The sequence below is a fragment of the Scyliorhinus canicula genome, chromosome 5 (genome assembly GCF_902713615.1).
Source record: "Scyliorhinus canicula chromosome 5, sScyCan1.1, whole genome shotgun sequence".
NCBI classification, from domain to species: Eukaryota; Metazoa; Chordata; class Chondrichthyes; order Carcharhiniformes; family Scyliorhinidae; genus Scyliorhinus; species Scyliorhinus canicula.
Genome location: NC_052150.1, coordinates 111,431,691 through 111,446,896, shown reverse-complemented (window position 1 = coordinate 111,446,896; position 15,206 = coordinate 111,431,691). Strand labels below are relative to the sequence as shown.

The 15,206-nt window shown below is 45.9% G+C and overlaps 1 protein-coding gene across 1 annotated transcript in view; it reads right to left on the bottom strand.

Annotated features, from left to right (window-relative positions):
* LOC119965672 (thrombospondin type-1 domain-containing protein 7A-like) overlaps nucleotides 1-15,206 on the bottom strand; it is a 589,817-nt gene that overhangs the window by 145,275 nt on the left and 429,336 nt on the right. Inside the window, exon 6 of the mRNA XM_038796437.1 lies at nucleotides 12,959-13,162. Within this exon, the coding sequence (XP_038652365.1) occupies nucleotides 12,959-13,162 (204 nt within the window). The remainder of the gene's footprint in view (nucleotides 1-12,958; nucleotides 13,163-15,206) is intronic.

Here is a 15,206-nt window from a genome sequence, read left to right as displayed (position 1 = left end):
CCCCTCACGCCGCAACCCCCCTCAACACTGCAACCCCCTCAACGCCGCAACCCCCCCTCAACGCCGCAACCCCCCAACGCCGCACCCCCCTCAACGCCGCAACCCCCCTCAACGCCGCAACACCCCCTCAATGCCGCAACCCCCCCAATCCCCAATCCACCCTCTCAACGCCGCAACCCCCCCAGCGCCGCAACCCCCCCCCTCCTCAACACGGTACCCCCCCTCTCTCTCAACGCCGGTACCCCCCTCTCTCAACACCACAACCCCCCCTCTCAACGCCGCAACCTCCCCCTCTCAACGCCACAACCCCCCCCTCAACGCCGGTACCCCCCCTCTCAACGCCGGTACCCCCCCTCTCAACGCCGCAACCCCCTCTCAACACCGCAACCCCCCTCAACGCCGCAACCCCCCCCAACGCCGCAACCCCCCTCAACGCCGCAACCCCCCAACCGCACCCTCCCAACGCTGCAACCCCTCCTCAACGCCACAAAACACCCCTCAACGCCGCAACCCCCCCTCATGCCGCAAACCCCCCCCCCCTCAACGCCGCAAAACCCCCCTCAACGCCGCAAACACCCCCCCCCAACGCCGCAACCCCCCCCAATCCACCCCTCTCCAACGCCGCTACCCCCGCACTCGCCCTAGGTCACTGAACGGCGTCAACCATCATCAATGGTACCCCCTCTCAACCCCCCCCGTGACCCGTGGCCCCGTCGGCGGGAATTCGGCCCATCCGGCACGGAGAATGTCTGTCTGTTAAAAATTAATGACATCCCGCCGGCGCCAGCTGTTTTCAGAGGCTGCCGGCGGGATTTGAACAACGCCGGTTTTTGGCCGCTCGGAGAATTAAAAACCCGGCGGGAGCGGGAATAACGCCGCCGCCGGCCGATTCTCCGACCCTGTGTGGGGTCGGAGAATTTCGCCCCCGGTAACCACAGTATTTATATGGCTAATCCAGTTCAGTTTCTGGTCAATGGTAACCCTCAGGATGTTGATCATGAGGGATTAAGCAATGGTAATGCCATTGAATGTCAATGGGTGACGGTTCGATCCTCTCATTTTTATTTATTATTTTAAATTTAGAGTACCCAATTATTTTTTTTCCAATTAAGGTGCAATTTTAGCATGGCCAATCCACCTAATCTGCACATCTTTAAATTGTGGGGGTGAAACCCACGCAGACAGAGGGAGAACGTTTTACCTCCATTGGGGCCGGGATTGAACCCGGGTGATCAGCTCGTAGGCAGCAGTCCTAACCACTGCGCCACCTTAGACCCTCTCTTATTGAAGATGATCATTGTCTGGCACTTGTGTGTTGCTAGTGTTATTTGCCACATGTCAGTCCAAGCCTGGATATTGTCCAAGTTTTGCTGCATTTGGACATTAACTGCTTCAGTTTCTGAGGAGATGAAAATTATGCAGAACATTTTGCAGTCATCAGTGAATATCCCCACTTCTGACTTTGTGATGGAAGGAAGGTTAGTCATTGATCAAGGAGCTGAAGATGGTTGGGCCTGGGACAAACCTAGGAGTGACTGAGGAACTGCTGCAGTGATGTGGTAAAACTGAGATGACTGAACTCCAATCACCAAAGCCATCTTCCTTTGTGCCAGGTATGACTCCAACCAGCGAAGAGTTTTCCCCCTAATTCCCATTGACTCCAGTTTTGTTCGGCAACTTGATGCCATAGTCAGCCAAATGCTGCCTTGATGACAAGTGCTATCAGTCTCACTCACCTATTCAGTTCAGCTCTTTTGTTTAAACCATGTTCGAACCAAGGCTGTAATGAGGTCAGCTGAGTGACCCTGGCAGAACCCAAACTGAGCATCTGTGAGCAGGTTATTGCTGAGTAAGTGCCGCTTGACAGCATTGTTGATGATCCTTTCCATCACTTTATTGATGATCGAGAGTAGACTGATGGGGTAATAATTGCCGGGTTTTTTGTCCTGTTTCTTGTGTACAGGAGATACCTGGGCAATTTTCCACAATTATGTTGACACATCATTTTTATGTATGCCTGGTGTTGCACCTAGCACAGAATCACAAAATTTACAGTGCAGGAGGCCATTCGGCCTATCAAGCCAGCATCAACCCACCCAAGCCCACACTGTCACCCTAACTCAGTTACCCCACCTAACCTTTTTGGACACTAAGGGCAATGTTTTATGGCCAATCCAACTAACCTGCACTTCTTTGGACTGTGGGAGAAAACGAGAGCTTCCGGTGGAAACCCACGCAGGCACGGAGAGAACGTGCAGACTCCGCACAGACAGTGACCCAAGCTGGGAATCGAACCTGGGTCCCTGGAGCTGTGAAGTAGCCGTGCTAACCACTATGCTACCATGCTGTCCATGCAGTCCGTGCAGTCCCTCCTGCACTCATAATTGAACCAGGGTTGATCCCCTGGCTTGGAAGTAATGGTAGAGTGGGTTACGGATTGTGGTTGAGTACAATTCTGCTGCTGATGGCCCACAGTGCCATATGAATCACCAGTCTTGAGCTACTTGATCTGTTCGAAGTCTCTCCCATTTATCATGATGGTGGTGCGACACAACACGCTGCAAGGTGTCCTCAATGTGAAGATGTGACTTTGCTCCACAAGGATTGTGCGGTGGTCACTTCCACCAATACAGTCAAGGACAGATGCTGCTGCAGAAGGCAAATTGGTTAAGATGAAGTCAAATATGTTTTTCCCTCTTCCCTCACCAACTTCCACATTCCCAATCTAGCAGTTATGCCCTTTAGGACCTGGCGTCCTTGGTCTGTGGGGGATACAGAGCTACTCTTGGTGATGGACATTGAAGTCCCCCACCCAGAGTAGATTCTGCGCTCTTATCACCCTCAGTGCTTTCTCAAAGTGGTGTTCAACATGGAGGAGTACTGATTCATCAGCTGAGGGGGATGGTATGTGGTAATCAGCAGGAGGTTTCCTTGCCCATGTTTGATCTGGTGCCACGAGTCTTCATTGGGTCCAGAGTAGATGTTCAGGACTTCCAGCTTTCTCCCTACTGTAGCCCATGGTGCCGCCATCTCTGATGGTTTTGTCCTGCAGGTGGGGCATGACATATGCAGGATTGGTGGTGTCATACCAATTCCACTTCAGTACGCTCTAATACCAGGCAAGACTGTAGCCACTGTAGCCACCTAAAATGGACACTGAACCAAACAAAATGGAGAATCGCTAAGACTGTAGGGAAAAACAGTTTAGCCAAGGCAAACAGCCTGCAAACACTCATTAGCATTTTGCAAGCAGCAAAACCAGTTTCTGGCCAGGTGGAAGATCTCCAACCAAAGGTGATAATGGCAGAACGTTCTACATACTAATGAGGCAGTCCAGATCTAGGCACACACAATGGCAACATTTGGGTTTGAATAAGATACTTTAAGTGGATGTCCAGACAGAGCGGCACCAGAAGTATCCACTATAGAAACCGCCCCCACCATCGAGAAAGACCCTCACATTGGAGGAATTCAAAAGATATCGATTGGAAGCGATCCAATCGATACCTGAAGGTAAAGCCCGCCCAGGAAAAGGGAAGGACATTGGGGACCCCTATAAAAATAGACCCCCACACATGGTCCTGTCTGTTGTTTCGTGCTCCGGCTTTGACCAAGACCTCCAACGTGTATCCTGACTCCAGCCGTTGAGCACCAGCCGCCGAACCGTAAGTGCCAATACGACGCTCGCTACGCGAACCAAGCCCGCTAGACCCCCAGTGACCAGCACGTTTTCTGAAGGTTGCAGACCAAGACCGGGACGAAGGCCTCGCTCCCTGACCTTGCCTGTTCCTGTGTAGTTAAGTATTCTGTTTGCTTAGTTTAGTCATAGCTTAGTCCCTTAGTGTGTGCATGCGTATTTATTATAATTGTATAATAAATATTGATCGTTGGAACTTACTAATCGGTGTATCGTTTTATTACTTTGAACCTGACCTTGGAATATATGTGAGTTGTCTATACGGCAACTGGCGACTCCTGAGCTGAAAAATACATAGACAGAGCCTAGTGGTGTTAAGCACACGGCCTTTAACACAGGCAAGTTAATACACCCCAATAAACGCGTTTTACACCCATAGCAAACGTGCAACAAGACACTCTATCATCTCCGATGTACCAAAAACAGTTAAAGAGAAAGACCCAGTGAAGGAGAAAAGACAAACTCGTTCCAAAGGAGGAGTTGACAGAACCTAGTTCTCACCTTGATAACAAAACGTCTGCAAGGATAAAAGGACGGATTCTTAAATTCCAATCAAAAAAGAAAAAGAAAAGGATATGAAAGTAAGGATAGCCCCCTCCAACTGGGGTGTCAATCATTACTCACAGGAAGGATGGACTAACCCTACCAACCCTATTCTTCCACCCCTCTCCCCGTTTCATCTCCATTCATCTTCTTATTAAACAAGACAGGGGATTATAAATCATGATTACTTTTAGGATCAAAACTATGCACAAATTCCATTTTCCATATTTGACCAAACATGAATTTGCTAAATCAGGATAACCAACAGTAGAGCCATCACACCCATAATACACCCTCCCTATAGGCAAAAAGAAAGCATCAAGCAAACAACATGATCAACAGGGAGCAATGTTCAGGATAACAACTGAATTGTAGGGCAGTTCTCAGGATAAAGACATCTTCCAGGCCACACAAAGGAAGAAAAAGCCAAGGATAAAACGTAATCAATGAATACGCTTCAGAGTCTTTCAAGGATTCCAATGATCAAAATACGAGACAGGAAACAATGTGCCCCATCGATTTTAAAATGGCCAGAAATTGACATTACCAAAACATGGCAGCCAATTTTCGAACTTACTCGAGAATTCTTCTTCAACTTCGCACTAGGGGCTAGGCTCAGTGGCATCTACTTCTCCTGAACCCTTCAGAGTGGACAACAAGCCGTGCAGTAGGAACTTGACAGTACAGAGGAGGGCCTTCACCAATGAAATTGCTCCCTCAAGTCCAAGAACCTCCTTATGCGCCTCCAATGCCTCCATAAATGTACCCCGCAATCCTTGGAAATGAGCCCTGACAACCTACCAGACAACCAGAGTCGTTGAGACTTTCAGCCAGGTTGGCAGACATCATCCGATGCACACAGCACCACCAAAGTGGGAGCCAGCTCAATTGCAACTGTGCCACTGAAAACATGGTCCCACCCCAGCCGCCACTGACTAACATGGATTTTAGCATTTCATTTTGGTCTTTTCTTACAAAACACTGACCAAACACTTCTTGACCTATAGCACAAGCCATGCACCCCAAGAAAAGACAAATTCAAAATGTGCAATGGGATAAAAATACGGATTAAAATATACGCAGAGCTGGTGCTTGCAAAAATGCAGGTGCTCCCGCGCTCACATCACATGACCCCCTCGAAAAGAAGTTTGAATTTCCCCAATGTTAAACTTTTAGTCAGTGATCACTTGTAAATTATTTGTGACAATCATTTTCCTTAGATAATTCAGAAATCTGTGTCTGCCTAATTGGCACCCCAAGCACAAACAACATGCACATGTTTTGAATGTGCTTACTTTATCCAAATTCTACATTTATGCAAATTATTTTAACATACAAAGTGGATATTTTATTATGGCACTTAACTTGGGTTTAGTCAAGGGCTGCTTTTAGATTCGAATTCTTAATTAATTTGGGCGTAACTTAGAACTACTATAATAGAGGGAAAGAAAGAGATTACATCAGTCACCTGTTTTAATTGAGAGCTAAACTGCTATCATGTCTTCCATCTTACAGAGCAAATTTAATATCAACAAATAAAACAACTACAGGGGATATAATCTCAAGCACAACACTGCATCTTAATTATTGAACAAATGAAGCATGACACATTATAGTTCAACATATCGTAACCCACCCAATTAAACCTAATAACACTGCTGTACGAAATGCAGGCGAAACACCAATGACATGAAATTTTATTTCTTCTTCACATTAAAGTTCCATAAAAATGCCCCGAGTGCTTTGATATATTAATAGTCAAATGTGTTTAATAAATAGTTTTAAAGCTCGTTAATCATAGAATTTACAGTGCAGAAGGAGGCCATTCAGCCCATCGAGTCTGCACCGCCCCTTGGAAAGAGCACCCTACCTAAGCCCCTTGCCTTCACCCTATCCCCTTTACCCCTGTAACCCAGTAACCCTACCTAACCATTTTGGACACTAAGGGCAATATAGAATGGCCAATCCACCTAATCTGCACATCTTTGGACTGTGGGAGGAAACCGGAGCACCCGGAGGAAACCCACGCACACACGGGGAGAACGTGCAGACTCCACAGAGACAGTGACCCAAGCCGGCAATCAAACCTGGGACCTAGGAGCTGTGAAGCAACTGTGCTAACCATTGTGCTACCATACTGCCCAAATGATTACTTCCTTAAAATTAAAAAAAATAACAGTGCGATTAATTCACTTCCAAGAGGTGATCGAGACAAATAGCAAAAATATCATCCAACAAAAATGAAAAGTTCTTGCATGCAAGCTGCCACTTGCTGTTAGGGAACTCTGTAGAAGGTCGGGTGCAGCTATTATTTTATCTCATGGGTTTGAGGACTATCGATCAATTTTCTAATGGGCACAATTTGGGCCTGCAGCATTTGCACTATAAGAAGAGGGGGTAAATCATGACTTTTTGCGAGTGTAAAATGAGTGGAATTTTGATGTGAAGTGGCAGAGGGTTTTTTTTACACTCACCTGAGAGGACACACTTTCCTCAGTTTAATTAACTGGTGATTAAGCAGTGAATGAACTAGAAAGCTCCAAATGCACAAGGCACAGCACCATTTTATGCATATTCAAATAGATCCAATGCTGCTTTCAGGCAAGCATCAGGATGGCTAAAGCCCTTGAGGACGAACATTACAGTGGTCATATCAGTGGTGCAGATCAGGTGTGGGACCTTGTGCCCAGAAATGGGGATTTTTGTGCCTGTTTTACATCAAAGTGATGGATAAAATGCACCTGTACCTCTACCCCAACATTTCTGGCTAGGTTATGCACTTAACTTTCAAGAGTGGGGCTTGAATCCATGATCTTTATACTTCAAAATAAATGTGCTATTGCAGGCCCATTGCTATTAGAAATCAAAACTAAAACATGGCAGTGCACAGAAATTCAATAGTAACAACAACTTGCATTAATACAGCATTTTTCTCACCCTAAAATATTTCAGAGGGAAGGTATCAGACTAAATCTGATTTAGTGCGACAGCAGGAGAAATTACAGCAAGTGACCAAAATCTTGGTCATGGAGGTAGGTTTTAAGAAAAACCTGAGGAGGAGGAGGAGCGAGTAGGGTCATGGAAAGATCTGGGGCTGGAATTTGAGATTTAGGGCAGGAATATGAAATTTAAGGCCTAAACAACTGATGGCACAAAATGGAGAGACAAAATGAATTGAGTATGCCCAAGCTCTTAGAGATTACAAGGGGCAGAATTAAATGTCCTCTTGGTGGTACATTTGGAGCTGGTGCACTTAATCAGGTGGGAGGGTGCTGGGTGTGGAACTCACTGCCTTATGGCTCAACTAAGCCCCAGAAGGGAAGGCCTGTGGATGACCTTTCTACCCAGATGACAATTGAGGCCCTTAAGTGGACAACTAATGTCTACTGAGTATTCAATCAGCAGCCCGAGGAGGCTGTTGGAGGGGGAGGTGGGTGAGGGGTGAAATGGGTAGTCACCACTTGGGAAGCATTTGTGAGCTTGTGAGGTTTATATGGGGCACCCTGGAGTCGGGGTCCCTTGTTCATAGGCTTTCAGGGTCTGACCGAATGAATCAAGAAGGGGGAGCCATGCTGAGAATCACACCCCCTACCCTCATCTCCCACCCACCTTTCCCCCAGCACGCATGGCCCCCATCTTGCAATTCCCATCCTACCCTCAATCATCTGGTCTCCAGTTCTTCATTGATTTTGGGCCACTGGTGGGTGCATTGCTGGCAGCTCCCACTGCTACAATCTGGGGAAAGCCAGACAGTGGTCACTGAAGTGTTTGATAGGCACTAAATATGGAGGGCCTTTTCCAATGGAGGCATCAAAGGGCTTATGACAGTGCTAGCCAGTGGGCAAGGCCCCTGGTACCTGGAATAAATGTCATCTATAGTTTGAGATGAAAAAAGCCATGGAGCGATTTAGATTGGAATTTAAAATCTGAAGCATTATTTAACAGTATTAATGTTTGCTAGTTCTGCCACCATCAGTGTCAGGGATACAAAATGATCTCAATTTGTATTATTCCCTAGGAAGCTACTTGGCTGCCTTCAGTTGAGTGACTCTCTGCTGGATATGGAAATGTGGATTTCATGGGAAATGCAAATTCTATTCAATTTTATGCATTTACCACAGAGAAGGGCTTGTGAAAACAAAACCAATTTAACTTATAATTACCAGGAATATGGCATCATCTTTGGCAATTTCCTTCGACAACTCTTTTTCGTTACATTATAATCTTTGTAGCCAGTTAATAAATAAGCCAAAGTATGTTACTGCATGAAAAAAAATACTTAAATATTAAAGCTGCGCAACTAATCAACATGACACTTTGCATAAATAGTCCCAATGTGCAGCAGCTGTATTGAGCACACACTCTCTTCAGTTTCATTTCCACAGTCATTCATTTTAGTAAAACAACTTCAGGCTGTTTTCAATTCAATTGAAATCTTTGCAACTTTCATAAAAACAATCATATTGGCCAGTTGGCGTATATTGGAGTTTCTAAACCATGGTGCAAAATTGTGAAGAAACCCAGATACATAAGTTGGTGTTCGTCCTTTATAAGGTTTCTAGGCAACCCTTATAGTTAATCATAAATTGTAATTTTATGTGTGCTTTTCCAGCTTCAACTATAAAACTGCCTGCAGTTACTTTTATCCTCAAAGTTTATGTGCAATTTGGAGTTACTGCTGGCTTGAATAATAAGCAACACTGGGTGGAATTAATTAAGTACAGCTTGTCTGGATGAGCCATGAAGGGCTGGCCCACTTCATGATGGGAGAGGCCCCATGTCAGTCACTCAGTAGCGGAAAAACCTCCACTTATTAAGAAAGCGAGTGGTAGGGACTGATATGGATTTGTCAGAGGGGACAAAGGTGGTGACCAAGTACACCAGCTTCAAGTAAAATGGTTCACTGTTCTGAAAATCTAATTCCTAGCCACTGCGAGCACGATGACAATTCAGCTCATTAATTGAGCCAATTGACACTCAGTACCCAAGACCACCACAATTTAGTGATGGCTCAGGGATTAAATGGAGGCCTCACACACCTCCTGCACCTTCGGAAGGGTGCCCAGAAAAATCTGTTGGTTGTGAGTGGTTCCTTATTCTGTGCCTGATCAATGGACCCAGACTCAGGCAGAGGTGTGACTGCTGAGAGCCACCCACTTACCATTACCTCAAACCAATCCCCCTTCCCTTATCTCTTTAGCCACCTCCACTAATGATCCCATCCCACATAGCCTTAGGTCCCTCTGTGATCCTGGGCTTCGGTTGGGTGTAGTGCCGCTGACCGACTTCTGGGATCTCAATCACGGGGAAAGTGTGCTGGTCACCGATAAAGTGTCTAAATGACACTTGATCTTGCACCCTCCCCTCCAGAGTCTATTTTTTAGAATAGACCTCTGTCTATTCTAACAGTTATTCAATAAGGTGCTACATAAAAAATTACTGTACAAAGTAAGAGTTCATAGCGTTGCGAGTAACATATTAGCATGGATAATGGATTGGTTAGCTAACGTGAAAGAGTCAGGATAAGTGGGTACTTTTCAGGTTGCCATACTAACTGCAGGGGTGCCACAGAGCCTCAACAACCTACAATTAATGGGTGGAACTGTCCCAACCCACCCACAGCGGGTTTGGTGGAAGGCGAGCATGGAGAAACTGGCAGGAACCAAACATTGAAAACCTGACGGCAAATTATGATGTAGTTCCAAGTCAGGATAGTGTGCGGTTTGTAGAAGAACCTCAGGTGGTGGTATTCCCATGCATCTGCTGCCCTTGTCCTTCTGCATGGTGGAATTTGGGTGTTTTGAAGGTGATGTTGAAGATTCCTTGGTGAGTTGCTGCTGTGCAATTTGGAGATGCCACTGTGTGCAGTGGCTAAGGGAGTGAATATTTAAGATGGCAGGTGGAATACTAATCAGATGGGTTGCTTTTTCCTGGATTTGCTTTTGCCTGTACTCATCCAGGCAAGTGGAGAGTATTCCATCGCATTCCTTGTGCCTTGTAGATGGTGGACAGGCTGTGGGGAGTCAGGGCATGAGTTATTCGCTACAGATTTCCCAGCCTTTTGTAGCCACCGTATTTATATGGTTGCTTCAGTTCAGTTTCTGGTCAATGCTAACCCCCAGGATGTCGATAGAGGGGTATTCAGTGATGGTAATGCCATTGAATGTCAAGGGGAGATGATCATTGCCTGGCACTTGTGTGGTGCAGGTGTTACTTGTCACCTATTGGCCAAGCCTAAATGTGTTCAGGTCTTGCTGCATATGGACATGGGCTGCTTCAGTATCTGAGTAGTCGCGAATGGTGCTCAATATTGTTCAGTCATCAGTGAAGATCTCTACTTCTGTTGTTATTGATGTTATGATGCAGGGCGGCACAGTGGTACAGTGGTTAGCACTGTTGCCTCACAGTGCCAGATACCCAGGTTCAATTTCAGCTTTGGGTGACTGTGTAGAGTTTGCACCTTCTCCCCGTGTCTGAGTGGGTTTCCTCCAGCTGCTTAGGTTTCCTCCAACAGTCCAAAGATGTGCAGGTTAGGTGGATTGGCCAGGATAAAACTGCCCCCTAGTGTTCAGCGATGTGCGGGTTAAATGGGGTCATAGGGATAGAGTGGAGGAGCGGGCAGCTCTTTCAGAGGGTGGGTGCAGACTCGATGGGTGAATGGCCTCCTTTTGCATTGTAGGTATTCTATGGCTTCATGGTTCTACTCTATGGTAGGACAGATCATCAATGAAACAGCTGAAGATGATTGGACACTGCCCTGGGGAATTCCTGCAGCAATAGCTGTCAGATAGTTGACCTCCAACAACCATCTTGGTTTGTGTTAGATATGACTTAAATTAGCAGAGTTTTCTCATTTGATTCCTATTGACTACATTGATGCCATATGACCAAATGCAGCCTTGATGTCAAGGGCAGTCACTCTCACCTCATCTTTTGAATCCAGCTCATTTTTCCATATTTGGACCAAGGCTGTAATAAGGCCCAAAGCCACATGACAGAAAGAACTTTGGAGTCTCTACCATCACGAATAATAATAAGAATAATAATCTCTATTGTCACAAGTAGGCTCACATTAACACTGCAATAGAGTTACTGTGAGAAGCCCCTAGTCGCCACATTCCGGCGCCTGTTCGGGTCCACAGAAGGAGAATTCAGAATGTCCAAATTACCTAACAGCATGTCTTTTGGGACTTGTGTGAGGAAACCGGAGAACCCGGAGGGAACCCACGCAGACACAGTGAGAACGTACAGACTCCGCACAGACAGTGACCCAAACTGGGAATCGAACCTTGCACCCTGGTGCTACCCACTGTGCTACCGTGCTGCCCACTATCCACGTTATCCATAATTCCAGCCTACAACATGCATGTAAAAAGCTCATGCTGCCACCCGGGTTCATGGGCTCCCTGGGCCAACTGTCAGTAGGGGCTGGTTTAGCACACGGCTAAATCGCTGGCTTTGAAAGCAGACCAAGGCAGGCCAGCAGCACGGTTCAATTCCCGTACCAGCCTTCCTGAACAGGCACCGGAATGTGGCGACTAGGGGCTTTTCACAGTAACTTCATTTGAAGCTTACTTGTGACAATAAGCGATTTTCATTTCAGATGCATATTTCACACTGCTATGTCAGTTAGGACATGGGCAGACACAGGCTCCAGCCCCATGCTCAAAACAGTACCTCCATTCTCCTGTGTGACATATTTCAATTTTTAACACTTCCATTTTGGTGCCTAAATCCGATGGCTTTTGGGAAACACAATTTAGAAGAGGTACTTAATTCCAATGAAGTTGACTTTTAATGAGCATGTATGACATGCTGACGCATACTTCAGGAATGACCAACATTATGGAAGCTTGCCCAAAAGTTCGAGAACTTAATTCCAAAAATTGATCCGGCCTCCGGAAATTGATTTTTGGCCTCACGCCAAATTAGGATTCCCCACCACCGCCAAGCTTCCTGCTGCTGCTGGGGCTGGAAGATTCCACCCTGTGTCTAGTCTGCATATGATTGCCAGCTAATTGCCATCAGTGTAGAATTCTAAACTGCTTTATTCAGAGAGCTCACATCCACTAGGATTTGATTTACGGCTACCCAAACTCCATTCACATAGCACACAAAGACAGAAGAGAGGAGATCTTCATCCATTAGTTTTGCCTGTATTTGAAACCACGTAGGCAAATAATTCTGAGTCTAACCTACACTTAGACATGGCTCCTATCAAGCAATCTAGGGTCAATGATCTTCAAACACACAGACAGTAAAATCAGATGTTAAATGAGTGACAACAGTAACAAAGATCTCATCACGCAGGTGTTCATTCATTGTGGATTTTTATAATAATAATGTTTATTGTCACAAGTAGGCTTACATTAACACTGCAATGAAGTTACTGTGAAAAGCCCCTAGTCGCCACATTCCAGCACCCGGAGGGAGAATTCAGAATGTCCAAATTACCTAACAGCACGTGTTTCGGGACAATATATAGCAGTCTGACTTAAATAGCATTATATAGTTTATATAGCAATCTGACAGAATGGTTTTATTAAAACACAGACTGAAACTAAGGGAGACTTCAATCACTGAGTTAAAATATTCTGAAAGGTTTCTCATGTGCCACTGGAGGTTCGTCATGTACTGTTCTCAGTGTATGAAAAAAAAATGTGTTTCTACGTAGAAGTGAAAACATTGCCTTCTGATATCCATTTATAATAAACTTACTATTGCTGTTGGTACATTGAACGTCTGGTGTCCGGATGCCCGGCCCACACTCACTGCCATTGTCAGGTGTACATTCGCCTTGTCTCACAACCTGCCAACTGTAACACGATGGGTCGTCACAAGGAATAGCTTCAATCAAGTGTGGACAGTTCCCTGTTCCACCAGTAGGTTCATTGATAATGTGTCGTTTCCGCAGTTTAAATCCTATAGGAAGAAATCATTTTACTTATTTAATTTTCCTGTTTACAAAGGAAAGAATCAATAATTGAAAGCAACGAATTTCATTTACACAATCCCTTGTCTTATCCTTATCTAACTTATAATACGCAAGTGAAATCTTCAACAGAAACTGTAATTACATTGGCTCATTAAGGTGGATCTTTCACATTAAGAATCATATGAAGAGGGCTAATTTTCAGTTGATAATTTAAACTCATTGGGTATCATCGAATGGAAAACTTTCCAAGTGTCTTTTGCTGTGGGTTTTGCTGTGAGTTTCTCCCCGGCTCTATCTGCGAGTTCCCCAGTACTATTTAACCACACTTAGTCACATTTTTGGGCCTTGGGGACTTTCTCACCGGGCTAGATCACACTTTGATTCATTTTCAACACTGGGGCGCTGAACTCACTGGCCAGACCAACTCCTCAGAGATTAGGCCACCATTTTGAAAGGGTGCCCTGATCTCTGAGTGGGCTTGAGGGTCTCACACATCCACCACCAATGGGCAGTGTCACCCCCTCCACCACACATTGGCACTACCCCACAAACCCCCAAGTGATGATATCCGGCTATGGAGTCACAAGACTTTTCAGGCCTTCCCATACCCCATTTTGCACCCCCTTCCCTTTCCTGGAGCCCCTACCCTTCACCCCACCCCAACCAGCCTTCCAGGGCCCCTTCATAACCACCCTGCAACCCAACCCTTTGTACTGCCCTTCCACCCTCCTTTCATGAGCATGGCCCCTCTCAGCCCCTGACCCTTGGCCGTGCCACCCTGGCACCTGGCACCATCACCCTGGCAGTGCTCCTGCCAACTTGGCAGGCTTGGCAGTGCCAGAGTGGTGGTGCCAAGGTGCCAGCCTGGCAGTGTCAAAGTGTCTGCATTCCAGGGGGAGGGCCAGGGGGCCAGCCTGCCCCTGACCACCCTGGAGACTCCCCACATGCCGTTCTGCCTAGTCCAAGTTTGTGTGGACCAGGACTGAATGGCTGGGATCTCCCTGGGGTGGCCAGGAGATTCCGGAAGCCAGATAGATCTGGGGTCAGCACATCGAAGTGTGTTTTAAACCTACATAGGCGAACGAGGCTTGGTCCCGCCCATTATCAGCCGGGGTTTGGTACGTTTCGGCGTAGCCCATTTGGCGTAGCTGATTCGGCGTGGCCGATTCGGCGTCAGGGAAATAATTGGACTATTCGGCGCAGCCATTTAGGCGCCAGGACATTTTGACGTCATCAGCATCTCTATATTTAAAATATTTAAACTGTCTTTAAAATTTTGCAAATACTGTATTATAAAAAACAATTAATTAAAAAACTATTTAATCTTAGAAATTACTTCTTCATTTCGTAATTATGAGCAATACCCCTGTACTGAAGCTTATAATTGGACAATTTAGCAATTAGAATAGCTCATTTGAACGAGAGAGAGAGCTAATTAGAACTGGACTATTTGGCAGAAAACGACTATAACGACTAATTTGACGCCGAAATGTCCATCCGCCGAAAAATTCCTCCGTCGAATTGGCTACGCCAAATGGGCCATGCCGAACTGGCCACGCCGAAACGTCCCATTCCCTGTCAGCCGGATCCTAATTGTGACACATGGTGAGACCTGGGTAGGTCTCACGAGACGTAATGGCTGTCAGGAGATCCAGGGGAGGTCACTTCTGGCATCTACCGTCTGCGTCACGCTTTGATTCTGGTGGGGCACTGCTAGTAGATAGCACCCATAAAGTCTGCACTGATAGAAATTCAGATTGCCTGCGGCATTTGCACCTTCTATATCATTCAATTATTGCATTTACTTACATTTTATTGAATATCATCACAATGTTTTGGAAAAACCTGCAAAAATTGTTTTTATTTGGAATCTACTTATTTCCACCACAAATGACATATATTTTCCAGAGATTCCCTCTGTTCAATAGCTGCTGTGAAATCTGAAAACTCACTTAGTATTTTGCTGTACTTTTTGTACAGGGGAAATCTAACATCACATTTAGAAAACAGGAAAAAACAGAAAGTCATCCA